This window comes from Gymnodraco acuticeps, unplaced genomic scaffold (genome assembly GCF_902827175.1).
Source record: "Gymnodraco acuticeps unplaced genomic scaffold, fGymAcu1.1, whole genome shotgun sequence".
NCBI lineage: Eukaryota > Metazoa > Chordata > Actinopteri > Perciformes > Bathydraconidae > Gymnodraco > Gymnodraco acuticeps.
In genome coordinates this window covers 1,845,780-1,863,405 of record NW_022990398.1, presented here as the reverse complement: position 1 = coordinate 1,863,405, position 17,626 = coordinate 1,845,780, and the positions used below count along the sequence as shown (strand labels likewise).

General features: G+C 40.7%; 1 protein-coding gene across 1 annotated transcript; it reads right to left on the bottom strand.

Annotated features, from left to right (window-relative positions):
* Nucleotides 1-363: 363 nt before the first annotated feature.
* LOC117551706 (collagenase 3-like) lies at nt 364-4,872 on the bottom strand. Its single transcript, XM_034224677.1, has 11 exons — nt 4,702-4,872; nt 4,430-4,540; nt 3,871-3,998; nt 3,641-3,781; nt 2,708-2,841; nt 2,467-2,622; nt 2,231-2,351; nt 1,410-1,543; nt 1,176-1,335; nt 962-1,065; nt 364-853 (listed from the first exon to the last, which is right to left on the bottom strand). Exons 1-11 carry the CDS (start codon nt 4,789-4,791, stop codon nt 753-755), a joined length of 1,380 nt encoding a protein of 459 aa, XP_034080568.1. The 5' UTR covers nt 4,792-4,872; the 3' UTR covers nt 364-752.
* Between the last annotated feature and the right edge of the window lie 12,754 nt (nt 4,873-17,626).

Sequence of the window (17,626 nt, the reverse complement as noted above, 5' to 3'; positions counted from 1 at the left end):
AACATATAAGATAAATATTTTTTGAAATATTAAAAAATCAATTCAATAATGAGGTTTGAGACCCTACGCACTGGTTCTGCTTATAGGGAGGGGCGGTTCTGCCTGAAAATACAAGTGTAAAATATGTACTGTAGCAAAGACAACGTCACTTGTCCTGATCAAATACCACACTGATCACTTCAGCTTACTTACATTTTTTCGACATTCATATCGGTGTCAATTGTCTAAACTCTTTGGCATTAGCAATATGTTGAAGATTCTGAAAGTTGAGGATAATACTTTAAAATGAAATGTCACTAGGTGGGACAACATTACTTTGCTGCTTTTATTGTAATCCAAACAATTTACAAACAAAAACAAATACAGAATACAGGTATTTTCCAAGTTCTTTGTTGAAATATAATATTTGTAAAACATTTTCAAATAATGAGCTTAGAAAAAAGCTGTTACTGACAAGAAACTTAACCTGCTAAGGATCATGCTGTATGTAGTAAAACTTGAAATACAAATATAGACATTTAAAATAAATAGCAATAATCTAAGGAAACATATTTCTGAGGAAATATACAGCATTATGTGTCCGACAAATAATACTGTATGACCTACAGGTGTCCAGCACTAATACAAATACACTTTTCTTTCTTTACTTTGAGGACATCCCGCATCCCACATCTTGTTATTATTATTTTTTTAGTTGCATATTTTCTTTGCACGGAAAAATATTTTGTGAGTCACATCTCTTCAACTCTCAATTAACAGTTGAGAAAAGAGTTGGTCCTTATGATGCGCGTGACCTTCCTGTGGGTGTAGCTGTACTCGTACTGCAGGTGTCCATGGTAGAAATACAGGTATCCTGCAAGACAACACAATGGAATACAAATGAAGGAAAGCAGTATAAAGGTAGAGTTTAGTTTGTATGCTTTATTATTCTGAAAATGTGATATTTGAAGCTTCATAATACCATATTGAAAAGCAACGGCGTCGACCTCGTCAGACATCCCAGGGAAATCTTGCTGAATGGATCGTGGGTAGCCGCTGTCCATGGTGCCTGCTGCTTCATCATAGCTGTGAATGACGAATACAAGCAATTTTTTTTAATGAAATATAGATTTAAATGTGGTTCGATTGACATAATAATGAATATAATCGACACAGTTATAGTAATCACCGCTTACCTCCAATAATGCTCGTCAGTGAAGAGCAACGTTTTCCCAGTGTCTTTGATGTGAACAGCCGCGTCTATTTTCCTTATGTCCTTGGGAAGACCAAGTTTGTGTATGTACTTTGGGTAACCATCCATAAGGTTATATCCATGCAAAGCCCACATTCGGATCCCTGTTGAAACAAAGATGTTTAGTACTTACCTAATAAGTAATGTATAATAGCATTTAACAGTATGCAAAACCCACCCCTAAATATGATAACTATATCCTTCTCTGGGTTCTCGTATGCTGCGTCCACCTTGTTGGGGATGGACGGCCATGTGGACTTGATCAGTGTCTGCTCAGGCTCCGGCATCTGAGGGTGGAGACGCCAGTAGAATCTGCAACAGTGCAGCAAATAGCAAATTGAAGTTATCTACAATTTTCAAATCTCGATATAGAGAAATGAATTGAATCACAGAATATTCAAATATTTTCTCACACACCCTCTAGTGGTCATATAGGTTATGAGTCTAGTTCTCAAACACCCTCTAGTGGTCATATAGGTTAAAGGTCTAGTTCTCAAACATCCTCTAGTGGTCATATATGTTAAAGGTCTAGTTCCCAAACACCCTCTAGTGGTCATATAGGTAATTGGTCTAGTTCTCACACACACACACTCTAGTGGTCATATATGTTAAAGGTCTAGTTCTCTAACACCCTCTAGTGGTCATATATGTTAAAGGTCTAGTTCCCAAACACCCTCTAGTGGTCATATAGGGTAAAGGTCTAGTTCTCAAACACCCTCTAGTGGTCATATATGTTAAAGGTCTAGTTCCCAAACACCCTCTAGTGGTCATATAGGGTAAGGTCTAGTTCTCAAACACCCTCTAGTGGTCATATATGTTAAAGGTCTAGTTCTCAAACACCCTCTAGTGGTCATATATGTTAAAGGTCTAGTTCCCAAACACCCTCTAGTGGTCATATAGGTTAAAGGTCTAGTTCTCACACACTCTAGTGGTCGGATAGGTAATGGGTCTAGGCCTATAGTTTATGTATCTTTGTATTCTTCGTGTGTCTTACTGTACCTGTCTTTGAAGATTATGGTTTCTCCTCTGAGCTCTGTTACAGCATCAAAACTTAACATGGGGTCACATTTGTTTGGAGCGTCAGGCTTTGGCTTCACTTTCTTTTGGTCTGAGTTTGGGCCTGTGTTTGAAAATCTTGCATTAATATACATACTATTTGCATTACATTTTAAGACAATTGAAACCATTATGGTTTAACTTTAACTGCATTACAGTTATCTAGAGTTTTATCCCACCGTAGAGAGCTTGAATGCCTTCAATGTCATCCTCAGACAGTGGGAAGCCTTCAGAGTAGGAGTAGTTGGGGTACATCAGGGCGCCTGGATCTGTGGAGTGGGACATCCCGAGAGCGTGTCCCAACTCATGGGATGCCACTATGAACAGGTTGTATGCTGCAGAACAAATATTATGTTCAGTCTGTTAATCACAAAGACACAGTTTGGTGACTAGTGTTTATAATTGTTGTATAATTCCTACCTGATGAATCTTTGGTCCAATTTTCATCCTCATCAAAGTGAGTGTCTCCGCCCATGCCTTGGCCCGGTGGGTATGCATGAGCAAGCAATCCATTGGGCCCATCGAAAGGATTATAGTCTCCATGCTCTACAGAATAAAGTATAGACATTTTTCAAGATTTGTTAGGGAGAATGCACACTTTTATAATATTTGAGTATGAGTATGTTATGCCCCGAGCCTATTTTTCAGGCCTCAGGCTCGAAAATGACATTCCCAGAACAATTGACTATATCTTCACTTCTAAAAGGGGTAACTTAATAATCTTTTTTCTCAAAGCAATGATAAACCTGTGAGTTGGATGTAGAAAAGTCAGAATCAATATAGGTTTTTTTCATTTTAAAATAAATTCAGATTGAACATAGTAAAAAAATCTGTCCGTCCAAAAAGAAAACATTACTTATAGTGAAAACCACCCTTGAATTATGGGATGGTAGACTAAAAGCTTTAGGAATCCAAACTATAACATATAATAAGTACCCTGTATCAAGATTGATGCAAAACAAGTGACATTTGACCTTTTTAGAGAGGTTTAGCAAAAAGAAAAACACTTCTGGGGTCATTTGGGTGGAATTTCAATATCTCTGGTCCCCCTTGGTCGATTTTGATGATTGACACCTCTTTTTAACCGTTAGAGCCAATAGAATCAAGAGGAAGTTCCCAAAATCCATCTAACCATTGGTGAATGAGTGATGCATAGCCAGAATGTCCAAAAACCGGAAGCTGTCATACACTCTGGTAGCTATCATAGCAGCTATATATGAAAACTCTGTTATTGACATAAATATGAAGATGGATTATCAGTCATCATTTCAGACACATTGGATTAACCTATGGATTAACCTTCAACAGCGTTTTTATCATTTTAAAAGGATATGTTATATTCACCTAATGATCCCGAAACTGATCATAATGTCAGCGATGCCCTCACGCAGCTTCTTGAAGGTCAGCGGGGTGACATCAGACCAAACGTTCAGCGCATTGCGGATGGCTCTGTCTACATCAGCCTTCGGCAGATCTGGTGTGTAATTCACTATCCTGTAACATCACGGGATAGACCACAAGGGAACTTAGTGAATAACTCAGGGAAATCATTTTCTGTATAGTTGTTGTCCTTTATAACATACCTGAATGTGACATTGTTAGTTGGCCATTTGAGGTTTCGAGGGAAGTGGTTGTACTCCCCAATGTCGGGTACGCCACATCTGGGCTGATTCATCAGCTCCAAAGTGTTGTCGTCCAGATTCCCTGTCACCTTCAAAGGCAAAAGAGGTGGAAGAAATGTGTTAGATAAGTACATGTGCTGCCAAAGTACAGATAATTTGACACCTTAAAAATGTTTAAGGTACATTTAAATTCTACACAAAGCATATGACCATTAAACACTCATAGTTACTAGCAATGTAAACACATGATGTTATGCTATACACGTTCAACAGTATTTTAAAAGTATCTTACATTGGCTCAACATTGACGAACTACAAAATTACAAACAAAGTGATTTGTATTTGCTACTGATATAAAAACAGAATAATATTAATCAACATCATTTTTAAGACACCACCATTTGACTTTTACTCAAGTAAAGGACCTGAGTACATTTTCCATCACTGCCAAAATGTTGCTATTACTACTAATGTTGCTAAAACCACATAAAATCTTTAACACACATCTAGATCTGGTTACCTCAAGTTGGAAGAATCTCTGCATCTCCTTGATCTTGTTCTGAAAGGTACCTGAAGACTTCTGTCTACCCTGAAGACCAGCTGGAAGGCCATAGAATCGACGGAGGTAGTTCTGTTTGTTAAAAGAGAACAGAAGCTGAATGACATTCATAATGGATAGATGTGGATTACTCCAATCCAACACTGTGTGAAGTCTTGAGAATGACAACAAAAATCCACTTGAAGCAAGGCTACCAGACTAAAAACATTAGAATTAAAGGGCTCAGGTCTTACCTCTGCTAAAAGCAAGTTGTCATTGTCCTCAGACGGCAGAGGCAGAGCAAAGGAGTGTGCGACCAGCGCCAGCAGCAGCAGAGCTATCATTGTTGTTGTCTCTGTGTTGTCCAAAGTAGTCAATGGGTCCAAGAAACTTTGACGGGCATTTATAGGACTTTGGTCCACTGTTCAAAGGGTCCCAGTGATTCATGAAAAAGCACCTAGCCACTTCCTCCTTTTTTAAGAATGTGCATGTTCATGTAAAACTGCAGTCACTGTGGTTTGAGTGTACTCCTTTGAACCAGCCTGAAATGTTTTTGATTAAGCATTTCCTATTTCTCAAATGACCATGACTTATGGAGTTTGCCAATAGATTTACTGAAGATGTCTATGAGGCAACATTTTACACTTTGAAGTTTTTATTTGTAAGAGAAAAAGTAAACAAAGCAACCCACACATGTCAATCTATATTTAGAAAGGATGCCACCTTAGTAAGGATGTGACGTCATTAGTTATTATCTGCAAAGCTTCTTCAGGCGAAAGATAAATTAATAACCTATGACTTTAACAAATGGGGCATATGGGGAATTCTTCAAAGCACCTGCTGGTCTCATGATAGTCATTCTGTGTCTCGTTATTTTAGGTGAAGACTTTTTAGGATATGTGACTAACAAACTTGTTGAAACAAAGAAAAAGATTACGATCAAAGTATGACCTTTATAATATATTTAATACATTGTTTCAATTTATTTATTTAATATTATTATTATGAGGGCCTTCGGAATAAGGTGATCTCTCTCAATGAATGTTCTGCATGAGTTTTGTCTGGTAATCATTTGATCCAGCTTTAGGTTTTTCCACTGTTGCTCGTTACCGTTATATGTGACTCATATGTTATGCAGAGCATAACTAACAAATCCAATATGGGAATGATCATAGTTCTCTCAATTATGGGGAAGTCTGCAAGAGGTTTGATGTACAGCACAGAAACCTACAACTAAATAATAAAATACTTAATCTTTCACTTAGTCCAATTTGAATATCTCAATAACTGTCAGATAGATCGCCATTCATTTTTTTTTACAGAAAGTCATTGTGCCCAATACTTTTTGATTATCAACTGGTTTTACCTTTTTACAATTACTGATATATCGCAAAAACTATTATATGTATTTCCATGGAAATTAGTACAGGTTAATGGAGCCTGCAGGATGAATCCCAATGAGTTTGGTGATCCCTTAGCTTTCCATTGTAGCCCCATCATCAGGGAAGAACTTAAATTAGGTAAATAACAATTTTTATGACCAAATACCTGCAACGCTAAAAGGACATTCCCTTATGCCTCAGCTACTTTGCTTCTTGTGCTAACTAGTAAATGTTGGCACTGGCAGGCTACCATTTGGTAGTTAGCACAAGAAGCAAAATGCTAACATAACACTCGCCACACATTAGCATGTTAGCATTGGCATGTGAGCGTGTTAGCATGCAGCAAGCTATTAGCTTAACGCACTGCTATGTCTTCCTATCTTCGGCTATAGACTGCTAACACTAGAGAGGGAAGAAGGCTCATATGAAAGAAGATGAAAACTGAAGCCCTTGGACTGATTTCTATAGAAAACAACAATGCAACAAAAAAGATTAACATGTTACTGGCTAATAATATAATAATTTTAACAAAAGAAAGTTCTGACAAGTCAATCTTCTTAGTGGATTTGCAGCAGTGATGACGTTCAAAATGATATTGAGCTTTAAAAAAGACTATTGTTCCAGACAGGTTTGCAGGTCTCTGTCAGGTAAATACATGCTACCTTTACTGTGTCTCCTCCATCAGTGTCTGTCTCAGACAACAAGGTAGGCTATATAATTATTTGCTCCTACCACAATAATGAAATGCCTTAACTTGTACAAAGATGAAAAAGGGTGATAATAAACAATTGTTTACACTTTTCTGATCATTCACATAATGACATTGCCTATGCGAGTAATTTAAAATGTAGATACAAAAGCACTCTTTTTTTGTTGTCACAAAAGGATTAGACTCTTTGTCTTTCACAATGCTAGTCACCACTGACATGCTTCCAGAACATGTCTTATAATTGCAATGTTTAGGTAGGTATGAAACTTATGGTCAAAACTTAAGGTAGAGATCAATCTGCTGCGCGGCCAGCAAAAACCAAAGCATTGTATCATCTGCATATCATTAGTGATATCATGTGTAATGTCTAACAAGCGTTTTGTCTAAACATTTCAGCATACTGTTCAGACAAGTATTTTTGGAATAACATCATTGCTTAGACGGTGGTTAACAGAGTGCTCCTGACTCACACCAGGGGAAGTAAGCAGCGAGGGGGATTTTTGCTGTTATTTTAATATGCCACAGACAAACACAAACACACATAAATTTATGGAAAAATAGACTTTAGTGATCCGTGTTTGGGCCTACTGATTGTTGTATGATTGTCCTTTAAACCACAAATGACTGAATTGATCACTAAATTACATTTGTGACAGAAATAAGACCATTATGTCAGGTTGTTATGTTTTTTTTTAATGAATAAGACAGGCTCTTACTTCAGTCTCAAAGGAACAATAAACAGCAATGCTACCAGACAAATAAGGCTGTAATTACACATTGCAGAAACCTAAATGTTGGATGAAAAATTTAATTTCCTGGCAGGGCAAAACATTTTAAATCGTCTTAGTGACGCCAGAGGTAATAACATGGTATTTATCCTCTCTCTAACAAGTGTTTTTGAACATTGAACATTTCCAGGTTCCGCTTGTAAATCTTAGCCTCACATTATCAGGCGTAGCTCAACATCTATATCAGATAACATATAATAGAGTATATCACAAGATCCTACTTGGTGGTTAGTTCCTTCGTTCTCTTCTGAGCATTTAATTGCTTCTTATTAGGATAGATCAGCACTTTGTTAACATCCAAACACCACTCCAGGAATTCATTTGATGGGTCTGCTTTTACGACCAAGCAGAAACGGCCCGCATCATGTCGGTCAAATGTTTTTCTATTTGGTGGTCATTATATTTTGGCAAGGAAGATGCAGTTGCAGATGCAGATAAGTTGACCAGGGATGACAGGAATTCTGTTGAAATCAACCACTCCCTTGCTGGTTCAGAGGAACGCTGCATGCACTCCAGAGCACAGCTTGATAAACAAGGATGACTTGCATCTTTACTTGGAACAGATTAATTTCCCTTTCACATAAGGTGCTGTTTTTTTTGACGGAGCCCTTTAAGGAAATAAACTAACAAAATATCTATTAATGTGCAAATCTATGTACATGTCTGTAACGCTTCAAACATGCTTCACCATTAAAGCCCTACAAATGAGGTACTTTTAACATATGCAAACTTTTAAGAGTGACACTTTGTGTGATTGGGCTTTTAATACCACCCTTTTCTATGGCAACAAAGTATGCTAAATAAAACACTTAGCCTAACTGTTTTGTGGTCAGAGAGTTAGGAAATTGTTTTTTTTACAATTTCTTTCTTTTGTAACCGTTATATGCGTTGTTCTCTTGAATGTGTGTGTAATGTTGTTTAAAATGCTCTGCTTTAACTGAGAATTTAAACTTGAAGACTCTAAATGACTCAATATTTCGCATGAAGAGGCAGGATAAGAATATACCTTCATTGAAACCACCCTCAAAATTATCGCGTTAACGGCGGTAATTAATTTTTTGAATTAATCGCGTTAAAATATTTAACGCATGTGCAGAATGGCCCGCCACAGAGCCATATAATAGAAGAGTTACGACAACGGAAGTCCAAAAACGGTTATCGTCACGTGGTTCATGTAGAAGAGGATCGTTCCCCGGAAGTTCATGGCGGGCAATGTGAATGCATTGATAACAGGAGATAGAACTACGATTTTTGGTAATTATTAGTGAATAAAGGTTTTGATTTGCAATATTTATACAACAAATCGATATGTGTATGTATTTACATCAATATGTTTTAAAAAATAAAATATAATTTGCTAATATTAAGTGATAATATTAGGATTAGTGTGAACAACTAGTTTACATGGTAGGCTAACAGTGCCTTGGTTAAAGAGCCTGTTGCTGTTTATTTATAGCTTTGCATTCTTTAAAACCAATATTATCTTCTTAAACTTGTATGGTAGTCAGGAGCATCACTTTCTAATGTTTATTGATATATTTAGAGGGAGGGGATCTAAAGTAATGCTTTAAAATTCAGATTAGATTAATTTCTACCATTTTCTTAAATTCATGGTAGTTTCAGTAATCCCATGGTAATTGAGGACACAAGTTATCTAAATGACTAATGTCATCTTTATGGCTTTCAGAAAGGACAGGAGACCGACAGGTGACTATCAAAGGACTAGCAGCAGCAGCATGATGATGATGATGTTAAATGTGTTGTTTTAGGAACATCCATTGCAAATACATGGAATTCAATAAACATTGAATAGCATATCATGCAGTTTGTCTGTGCCTTTTCCTCCTTGTTGTCCTGGTTTGCTGTGCTGCCTCCTAGTCGCCACCATGGTTTGCTGTGCTGCCTGGGGATGCTCCAATCGCTCAGAGAAAGGAGTACGAATGTACAGCTTCCCCACTGACACAGAGCGGAGGAAGCAGGAGCAATTTCACGACCAACAGCAACAAAATATGTGATTTATATACAAACACTGCATTTGCACTTTTTCACAAAACGAAAACCACACCATTGGGAAAGCTTAATGTTTTGTTTAATACAAAAAACAGGGAAAGGCTTGAAAAACACTGAGAGTTGAGACTCAGGGTGCAGGGTGAGAGTCTCAGTGTAGGTATTCAGGCTCCATTGAATCCCCCTCTGGTTCTTGTGCTGAAAGAGGGATAAACAGACAGGAGAAAGGGTTATACACACCTATATAGCACACCTATTGGATGGGAAATTGCCTTGGGGAGATAAGGTGTGGTCTTTGTTCCCAACTGAAGTTATGGAACTTTATTATTTGTGAGTTTAACAAAGTATGACAAATGGCATCAGTAACATATGTGATATGAATTTCTATAAAGTTGTCTCACATTCTTGGTCATATTGTATATACAGTATGTAATGAGTATAACATGTCCAGTAAGTATAAAGTCTTTCCTAATACTGTGTATTCAACCACTATGGAATATGTATGTGGGCAGACAAAACTGACTTGTTCTGTGTGTGAAGTAACCTCAAGTCACTCCGCAGGCACATTTTGATGCAGACCAGTTTGTCAAGACAAAAAAGGGCAAGACTAGGCTGAGAGCAGAGGCTATACCCACCATCTTCGTGCATCGCCCTGTGGTCAAAAAGAGAAGGGCCCCTGCACCACGATTCACCCCGGGACCTGTATCTACAAAGCCCATAGCTCATGATCACAGCGATAGTGTGAAAGGTGACACAGGTATAATAAGTATGAACTCTTAGTAACAAAAGTAATATTTCTTATTTTTAAGTGGTATAATATTTTAAATGTCCGAACATTTACAGTGCCATGTCTTCTACTTACATTAGTCTCAAAGCAGCACCCAGCCAGAGGAGCGCAAACAACAAAAACAAGCAAGGTGTCCCGTCATGTACCTGGAAGTTTGGGTTGGCAAAATGGAGTAAGAGAGGGACTTGAAAAACCTTGGTGGCTGTCTACTCATGTTGTTACAGTTGTCTTGGTTACAGCTCTCAAGTTTTTTTTTGTGCCATTTCCACATCTTTAGAAAATATGAAAAAATTGAAGTGAAATCAACCTCATCTCTGGAGAACAAACTTCGATTTCTCTGTCTTGTGAGTTTGCAGTCTTGCAGTTTTGCTCCTCCACCTGTAACATCACTGCCCCTCCACCTGCCATACAGTAGGTTACTAACAAGATTACTTATATAATACAGTGATATAATACATGTTTAGTATGCTTACTTATATAAAACAGTAGTATTAAACTTACCTTGTGTGTTCACTCTCACTTAAGTTCCTCTCCCTTTGCCATCAATCCAAAATCAGCTGAGCTGCAACATTATACACAAGGACACAATATGGCTCTGCTAAAAACACTCACTCTTACACGCACCAAAGTTATATTTATCTAATATTTAACTCCCTCCACCTCCGCATACAATCCCGTTTAGAAGCCCCTCTTCTCTAATTCAACAACGTTGGACCAAATAGACATTAAGAGAACGGAATTTACAATTAAAAGGCTCTTCAACGCGTGTTGCTAACTTGCTTCGGTATCCTAGCTTGATCTGTTATCTGTAAACGTTCCCTAAATCTACTAATTTAGGGATAATCCACTGACATCCTTTAATACACATGTTCAATTGAATCAGATGTACTGATAATATCTGCAATATAAATCTTTAAACTTCTTCTTACCTTTAAAAGTCCGTCACGAACGGTCTATTATGCTGCAACTCCACAGCTCTGCTAGCCTTGGCGCTAACTTCCGGGGAACGATTGAGAGGCTCCACGATCCGCCATTGCTGTAAAAAAGTGGTCCATTGGAGTGAACGGAGATGTCATAACTCTTCTATTATATGGCTCTGGCCCGCCCCATACATCCCACCAGTGGCAGCGCCAGGGTATGGCTGGGCTACACCCATACCAAGAAATGGCTTAGCCCCACCATGAAAAATGATGTTAAAAGGCGCTTTCACACTGCGGTACTTTTCCCACAAAGGTTCATGTGAACTTAGTTCATGTGAACTCTTTTATCGCGTTCACACCAAAAAGAGCCGGTACTAAAAATTAGTTCATGTGAACCTTTTTACCTTTTTAGCGGCTCTTTTGTGAGAAAAGAGCTATATTTCTGATTGGCTGGAAGGATTGCAAACCACGCCCCGCAAAACTCCCAAAAAGTTTTGTTAAGCCGCCATTTTATTATCCTCGCATTAGCATTATTAGCATTAGCATTAGCCCTGCGCAGAAACGCAGAGAGACTAAGTTATGGCAACACAAAATAAAACATGGGAGCGGTGGAGATGAGGAGGTGTCGGCGTTCTGGCGATTTACTCGGAAGGCTTCAGTAGAAGCTGCTGGGAGTCCCAGCAGCTTCTACTGAAGCCAGTCCCTAACTCCGGGGACTTCCGGCCGGGGACTCCGGGTGGCAGTATACGCCGTGAAGTGGTTTGCGGCCTGCCAGTAAACCCAAAGCAGAAGAAGAACAAGTGACGTCAGCGGCTTCATTTGCCTAATCCTCCCCCAGGGACTTTTTCCAGTGTGAACGCGATCTGTACTTAGTTCGACTTTCGAGGGGGTAACAAGGTTCACATTAACTAATTTTAGTACCGGCTCTTTTTGGTGTGAACGCGATAAAAGAGTTCACATGAACTAAGTTCACATGAACCTTTGTGGGAAAAGTACCGCAGCGTGAAAGCGCCTAATGTAAGCAAAATAAAGTCCGCCAACTCGCGCGGAGTAAATTGCACAGACGGCAGTTAGTAAGATTGATTTCAGTAGCCACTTGTCTGGAAATACCGAAGACCAGAAACGGTTTTGAAAACTTTTGTTACGTAGTGATCGTCTTCTCAATAGAACATCTTTGATAATGTCTTCTGGCCAATCAGAATCAAGATAACGGCGTGGTGTTGTTGCAGGAAGTCCCGACGGAGAATACTTTTGCTGTAGTACGGGGGTGCACATAGGCTAACTGGTACGCAGGTTATGTGCGTAATCTGAAATGCGTACCGTCACTTGTGTCACAAAGCGCATTTGCGTACCGACGTAGGCCTACTTGTGAAGCTTTTCCAGAAGGCGATCACCGGACGACAGAGTCGGTCTCCGTGTGCACAGACAGGGCTGCTGTTAACGTCGGTCTACTCTGTACAACGGAATTGTGCCAACACTACGCCAACCGGCTGCGGAGGGAGACTCCCCCCCTTTACTGGAGAACTGCGCTAAAACAACTGATCAGAATGTTCACACTCTGTGGTCACGAAGTACTCCACTAGCCCCCCCCGTCGACTTTCCTGAAGTACTCCCCCGTTGAAAGAAATCAACACGTAATGAATTAAGACCCCACGGTTTGATGATTGATAGGTGTGTGGGCTGTCTTTCATTTTGACACACAGAAGAATGTTATAATAAACATACATACTGTATGTTAAATAGATATATCCGACTTCTTTCATTTATCTTTCCATTCCCACAACAATATACATAAAGAAATGGCATATTTTGGACATAGTTCGAATGGTGATTAATCATGATTAATTAATTTGTAAGCTGTGATAAATCTGATTACATTTTTTAATCGTTTGACAGCCCTAGTAGCTATATATACAATATAACACAAATAATGACATGGGTGTTTGGTGAGGATCAGCTTACAGTAAAGATAGCCTTTAGATTGCACATATGCTACTACTGAAATTGAACCTAAGCACATTGTAAATGACCACATAAAATGCCATAAAGGCCTTGAAATAACATGCTGAGTTGTTTCATTTGCAAAGCATCCACAAAGATACAAAAGAGTAACGGTGGTTTGAATTCACTCAGTAACATGAGGAGACTGCATGTGCCATATAGATACCACAGGAGGGCAGCAAAGATGTTTTAGAGAGGGAGCCCAGAAAACTCTCATCTCTCTGATCCCCTGCATGTCTCTCATCATGCCCCACAACACAACCTCAGGCTGATGTGCAACATTGAAATACATAGAGCACAAATAACTTTGATATCAGGATTCTTTTTACAAAAACAAGTTTCAGTATTTTCTTAATGCTGTCTTATGTATGCTGTTACTGTTTTGGACAGTTTTGCACTGATGTTAAGAAGAACATTTGTTTTTCCTTGCAACATATTGTGCAACTTAGGAAGTCTTACATGCCCATTAATTGTTTGAGTTTAATCTTATACATTCATTTTATTTGCATAATAACATTCAAGTTTAAATGAGTACCGAAAGGATTAGTTTGGATGTGTAAGACTACGGAGGTTACCTTTTCCCCATCCTGAGGCACATGTGTGATTGGCTATATAAATAACGTTTAAATATAACGTTTAAATGTAATAACTTATGTGGCATACATTTATACCAAAGTCAGATGTTTATAATATTCTGAACAGTGTCCTTAGAAGGGGCACTGCTATGCTTATTTATCAGGTTTCATATTTGTGTTCAATGTGTTGGAGCGCTAGCCAATAGTAGCGTGAGCAGTGGTGTAGTGGGCGTTGGACGCGGGGGTACGCCGTACCCCCACTTATTTGGAGCATGATCTTTTTTTTAAGTCTAATAAATATAAAATCATTGCCAGTGTTATCAGTTGCAAGTGTGTATTTGTTGTAATAATGACGAAAACATAATACATTTCACAGTAATTATAATAAAAAATAAAAACGATTTCCTTAAAAAAGTATGATTCATCATCACGCTCGTGACCCCCGAGGTCACTGACACACCCCGCCGATTTTGCGGCAGCTCTTTCCCTCAAGAACACTAACGAAAAAGCTCTATAATGGCAGGCTAACATGTTTTACTTGACTTATTTTCTAAAAAGAATATAATTCACAAGAAGAAAGAGGCTATCACCGAAGCTACAAGTGAAGCTGCTAGTAATACATCATCAGAAGAGCCGCCTAAAGACGTGCACGTTAGCTGCGCTAGCAACGTTCCTCTAGCTAGCTCAAGCTCACCTTTCCCAGAGGTATGGACGGAGGAGATGTGGCGGAGGAAACAAGAGGCTTACCCGTGGATAGACTGCAAAGCTGGGAAACTGGGCGGCAAAGTGTGTTCATCCATTTCGGATTTATCAGTCTTCAAAACCCAAGGTGTGTGTGTGTGGCAGCGCGGCAGCGCTGTCTGCTTATTTGCAATTATAATCAGAATAATGTCAAGTCCAGATTCAATGTTGTTTGCATAAGTATGGCTATATTTTTCGTTTTGTTTATTTAATAAGTTAATTTCAGGACAACTTTGGACATTTTGTTTGTTTGTTATGAGTTTTAAATAGGCAAGGCAAGGCAAGGCAAAGCAAGTTTATTTATATAGCACTTTTCAACACAAGGCAATTCAAAGTGCTTTACAAAAAATGAAAGAGATTAAGAAAATGGCATTTAAAATCAGTCATTAAAAAGAAAAGCTAATAAAATAAACATTAAAATAAAAAAAAATAAAAAATACATGGATAAAAGTTACAGTGCAGTCAATTAAACATTAAAAGAAAAAAAAATAGATTTAAAGTTGAAAGTGGAGAGATAGAGAGAGAAGCAGCACTGTCTGCTTAGTTGCAATACTGTAGCTTATGCAATTTAGGCCTATAAATTGTTTATGTAAATTATGTGCCAGTGTGTCCATGGTTTTGAGTCTGTGTGTGTGTTGAGCGCAGCGCCGTCTGCTTTTTGCAGTACAGTAACTAAAGTAGGACTAAGCATACCGGTAGTTTCTGTGGACCTGTCTGCCCGTTTTGTGAGTGCACTGCGCGCATGCGCACTTGTGTGGCATTGTTTGGGATGACCTAATTAAAATAGCGTCCCCCCAGTAAAAAAATCCCCACTACACCACTGAGCGTGAGTGTTACGTAGTGATGTCATTATGTTACGGATGTAAACATAGGAGTTCAATTAAGTAATTTCTTAGGCAGGTGTGTGGGAGAGAAACTCCCACCCTAGGAAGGGAAAACCCCAAAAAGCATAATAGGGCCCCTTTAAAGATGACAACACTTGTTTTAGTTATTTTTGTCACACTCCTAGGTTTATGTCACGGTTTTAGTGTTGTCTGTCTGGTTATGGGTTTTGTAAGTCTGTTCATTTGGTGTTTTGTCTTCCTCCTTGTGTTTTGTCTGGTCCTCCTCCCTGTCGTTAGTTTCCCTGGTGTGTCTGATTGTCTCATTGTGTTCACCTCTTGCCCTTGTATTTCTCCCTCCTTGTCTTGTCATGTGATTACCCTTCTGTGTATTTAGTCTAGTCTTCCCCTGTGTTCCATGTCGGTCCATTGTTTTCCCTCCATGTTATTTCACGGTCCATGTTCCTTGTGCTGCTCATTTGTTTTTGGATATTTTGGATACTGCCTTTTGACACAGCTTTTATTATTTAATAAAGCTCGCTTTTTGTTAAAATGCTGCATTTAGGTCCTACCTTTTCCACGCACCCTGACAGAATGGACTGACCACAAATGGACCCAGCAGATGATCCATTTGAGATAGAATTACAGCATTTGACCTTTTATCTGGCTTGCTGCTTTGATTGGTGGAAGGGAGCGTCCAGTGTTCTGCAGAAGGGGGCTGCTCTGGTAGAGGCGCACCGGTTGGCTATGGAGAAACCAGGCTTGGCGACATTTTTACCTGGCTGGATTTTGAACTTCCTCTGGGTGTGTGATTTCCAGCCTGCTGACTACAAACGTCTCGGTGTGTTCCATCCGGAGTCAACCCCTGCTTCTTCCCCATGTCCTGCTCCTGTCCAGGAGCCGTTCTCTGGAACTCGTCTGGCTTTTGGAGGTCCACGAAGCCTCCAAACGGCTCCTAAAAGAAGGAGTCGCAAGGCCAGGCTAGCAGCCAGAGCCCCAAGAGCCATGGTTCCGGCCCAAGTTCTGGCCCCAGCAGCCATGGTCCCAGACCCAGTTCTGGCCCCAGCAGCCATGGTTCGAGTCCCAGTCCCGGCCCCAGCAACCATGGTTCGGGCCCCAGTACCGGGTCCAGCAGCCATGGTTCCGGCCCCAGTTCCGGCCCCAGCAGCCATAGTTCCGGCTTCAGTGCCGGCCCCAGTAGCCTTGGTCCCTACTCCAGTTTCGGCTCCAGTACTGGCTTACCGGCCGACGCCAGCTCCCGAGTCCTGTCGGCGTACCGGCCAACGCCAGCTCCCCGAGGCCTGTCGGCGTACCGGCCGACTCCAGCACCTCGTCTCCTGTTGGGGTACCGACCGACACAAGTCCCCTCTCAAGTCCCCTCTCGAGTCCCCTCTCAAGTCCCCTCTCGAGTCCCCTCTCGAGTCCCCTCTCAAGTCTCTTCTCGAGTCCCCTCTCAAGTCTCCTCTCGAGTTCCCTCTCAGGTCCCATCTCGAGTCTCTTCTCGAGTCCTCTCTCAAGTTCCCTCTCAAGTTTCCTCTCTAATCCCCTCTCGAGTTCCCTCTCAAGTTCCCTCTCGAGTCCCCTCTCAAGTCTCCTCTCGAGTCCCCTCTCGAGTTCCTTCTCGAGTCTCCTCTCGAGTTCCTTCTCGAGTCCCCTCTCAAGTCCCCTCTAAAGTCTCTTCTCGAGTTCCCTCTCAAGTTCCCTCTCAGGTCCCCTCTCGAGTCTCTTCTCGAGTTTTCTCTCAAGTCCCCTCTCAAGTTTCCTCTCTAATCCCCTCTCGAGTTCCCTCTCGAGTCCCCTCTCGAGTCCCCTCTCAAGTCACCTCTCAATTCACCTCTCGAGTTCCCTCTCGGGTCCCCTCTCGAGTCTCTTCTCGAGTCCCCTCTCAAGTTTCCCCTCAGTTCTCCTCTTGAGTTCCCTCTCAGGTCCCCTCTCAAGTCTCCTCTCGAGTTCCCTCTCGGGTCCCCTCTCGAGTCTCTTCTCGAGTCCCCTCTCAAGTCACCTCTCAAGTTCCTACCCGAGTCCCCTCTCAAGTTTCCCCTCAGGTCTCCTCTCGAGTTCCCTCTCGAGTTCCCTCTCAAGTTCCCTCTCAGGTCCCCTCTCAAGTCCCCTCTCGAGTTACCTCTCGAGTTCCCTCTCAAGCCCTCTCTCGAGTCTCCTCTCGAGTTCCCTCTCGAATCCCCTCTCCAGTCACCTCTCGAGTTGTCTCTCAAGTCCCCTCTCGAGTTACCTCTCAAGTTCCCTCTCAAGCCCTCTCTCGAGTCTCCTCTCGAGTCTCCTCTCGAGTTCCCTCTCGAGTCCCCTCTCGAGTCCCCTCTCAAGTCACCTCTCAAGTCACCTCTCCAGTATCCTCTCCAGTTCCTTCTCAAGCCCTCTCTCAAGTCCCCACTCAAGCCCCTACTCAAGTGCTGTTGGAGGTTCCGCTGGGGGTCCTGCCAACTCCATGTC

Excerpts from the sequence above, each read along its gene's own strand:
- LOC117551706 (XM_034224677.1), bottom strand. The coding sequence starts at position 4,791 with ATGATAGCTCTGCTGCTGCTGGCGCTGGTCGCACACTCCTTTGCTCTG. Across the intron at positions 2,352-2,466 it reads AGGCATTCAAGCTCTCTACG|GCCCAAACTCAGACCAAAAG; the intron begins GTGGGATAAAAC and ends TTTCAAACACAG. Across the intron at positions 1,066-1,175 it reads ACTGACGAGCATTATTGGAG|CTATGATGAAGCAGCAGGCA; the intron begins GTAAGCGGTGAT and ends CGTCATTCACAG.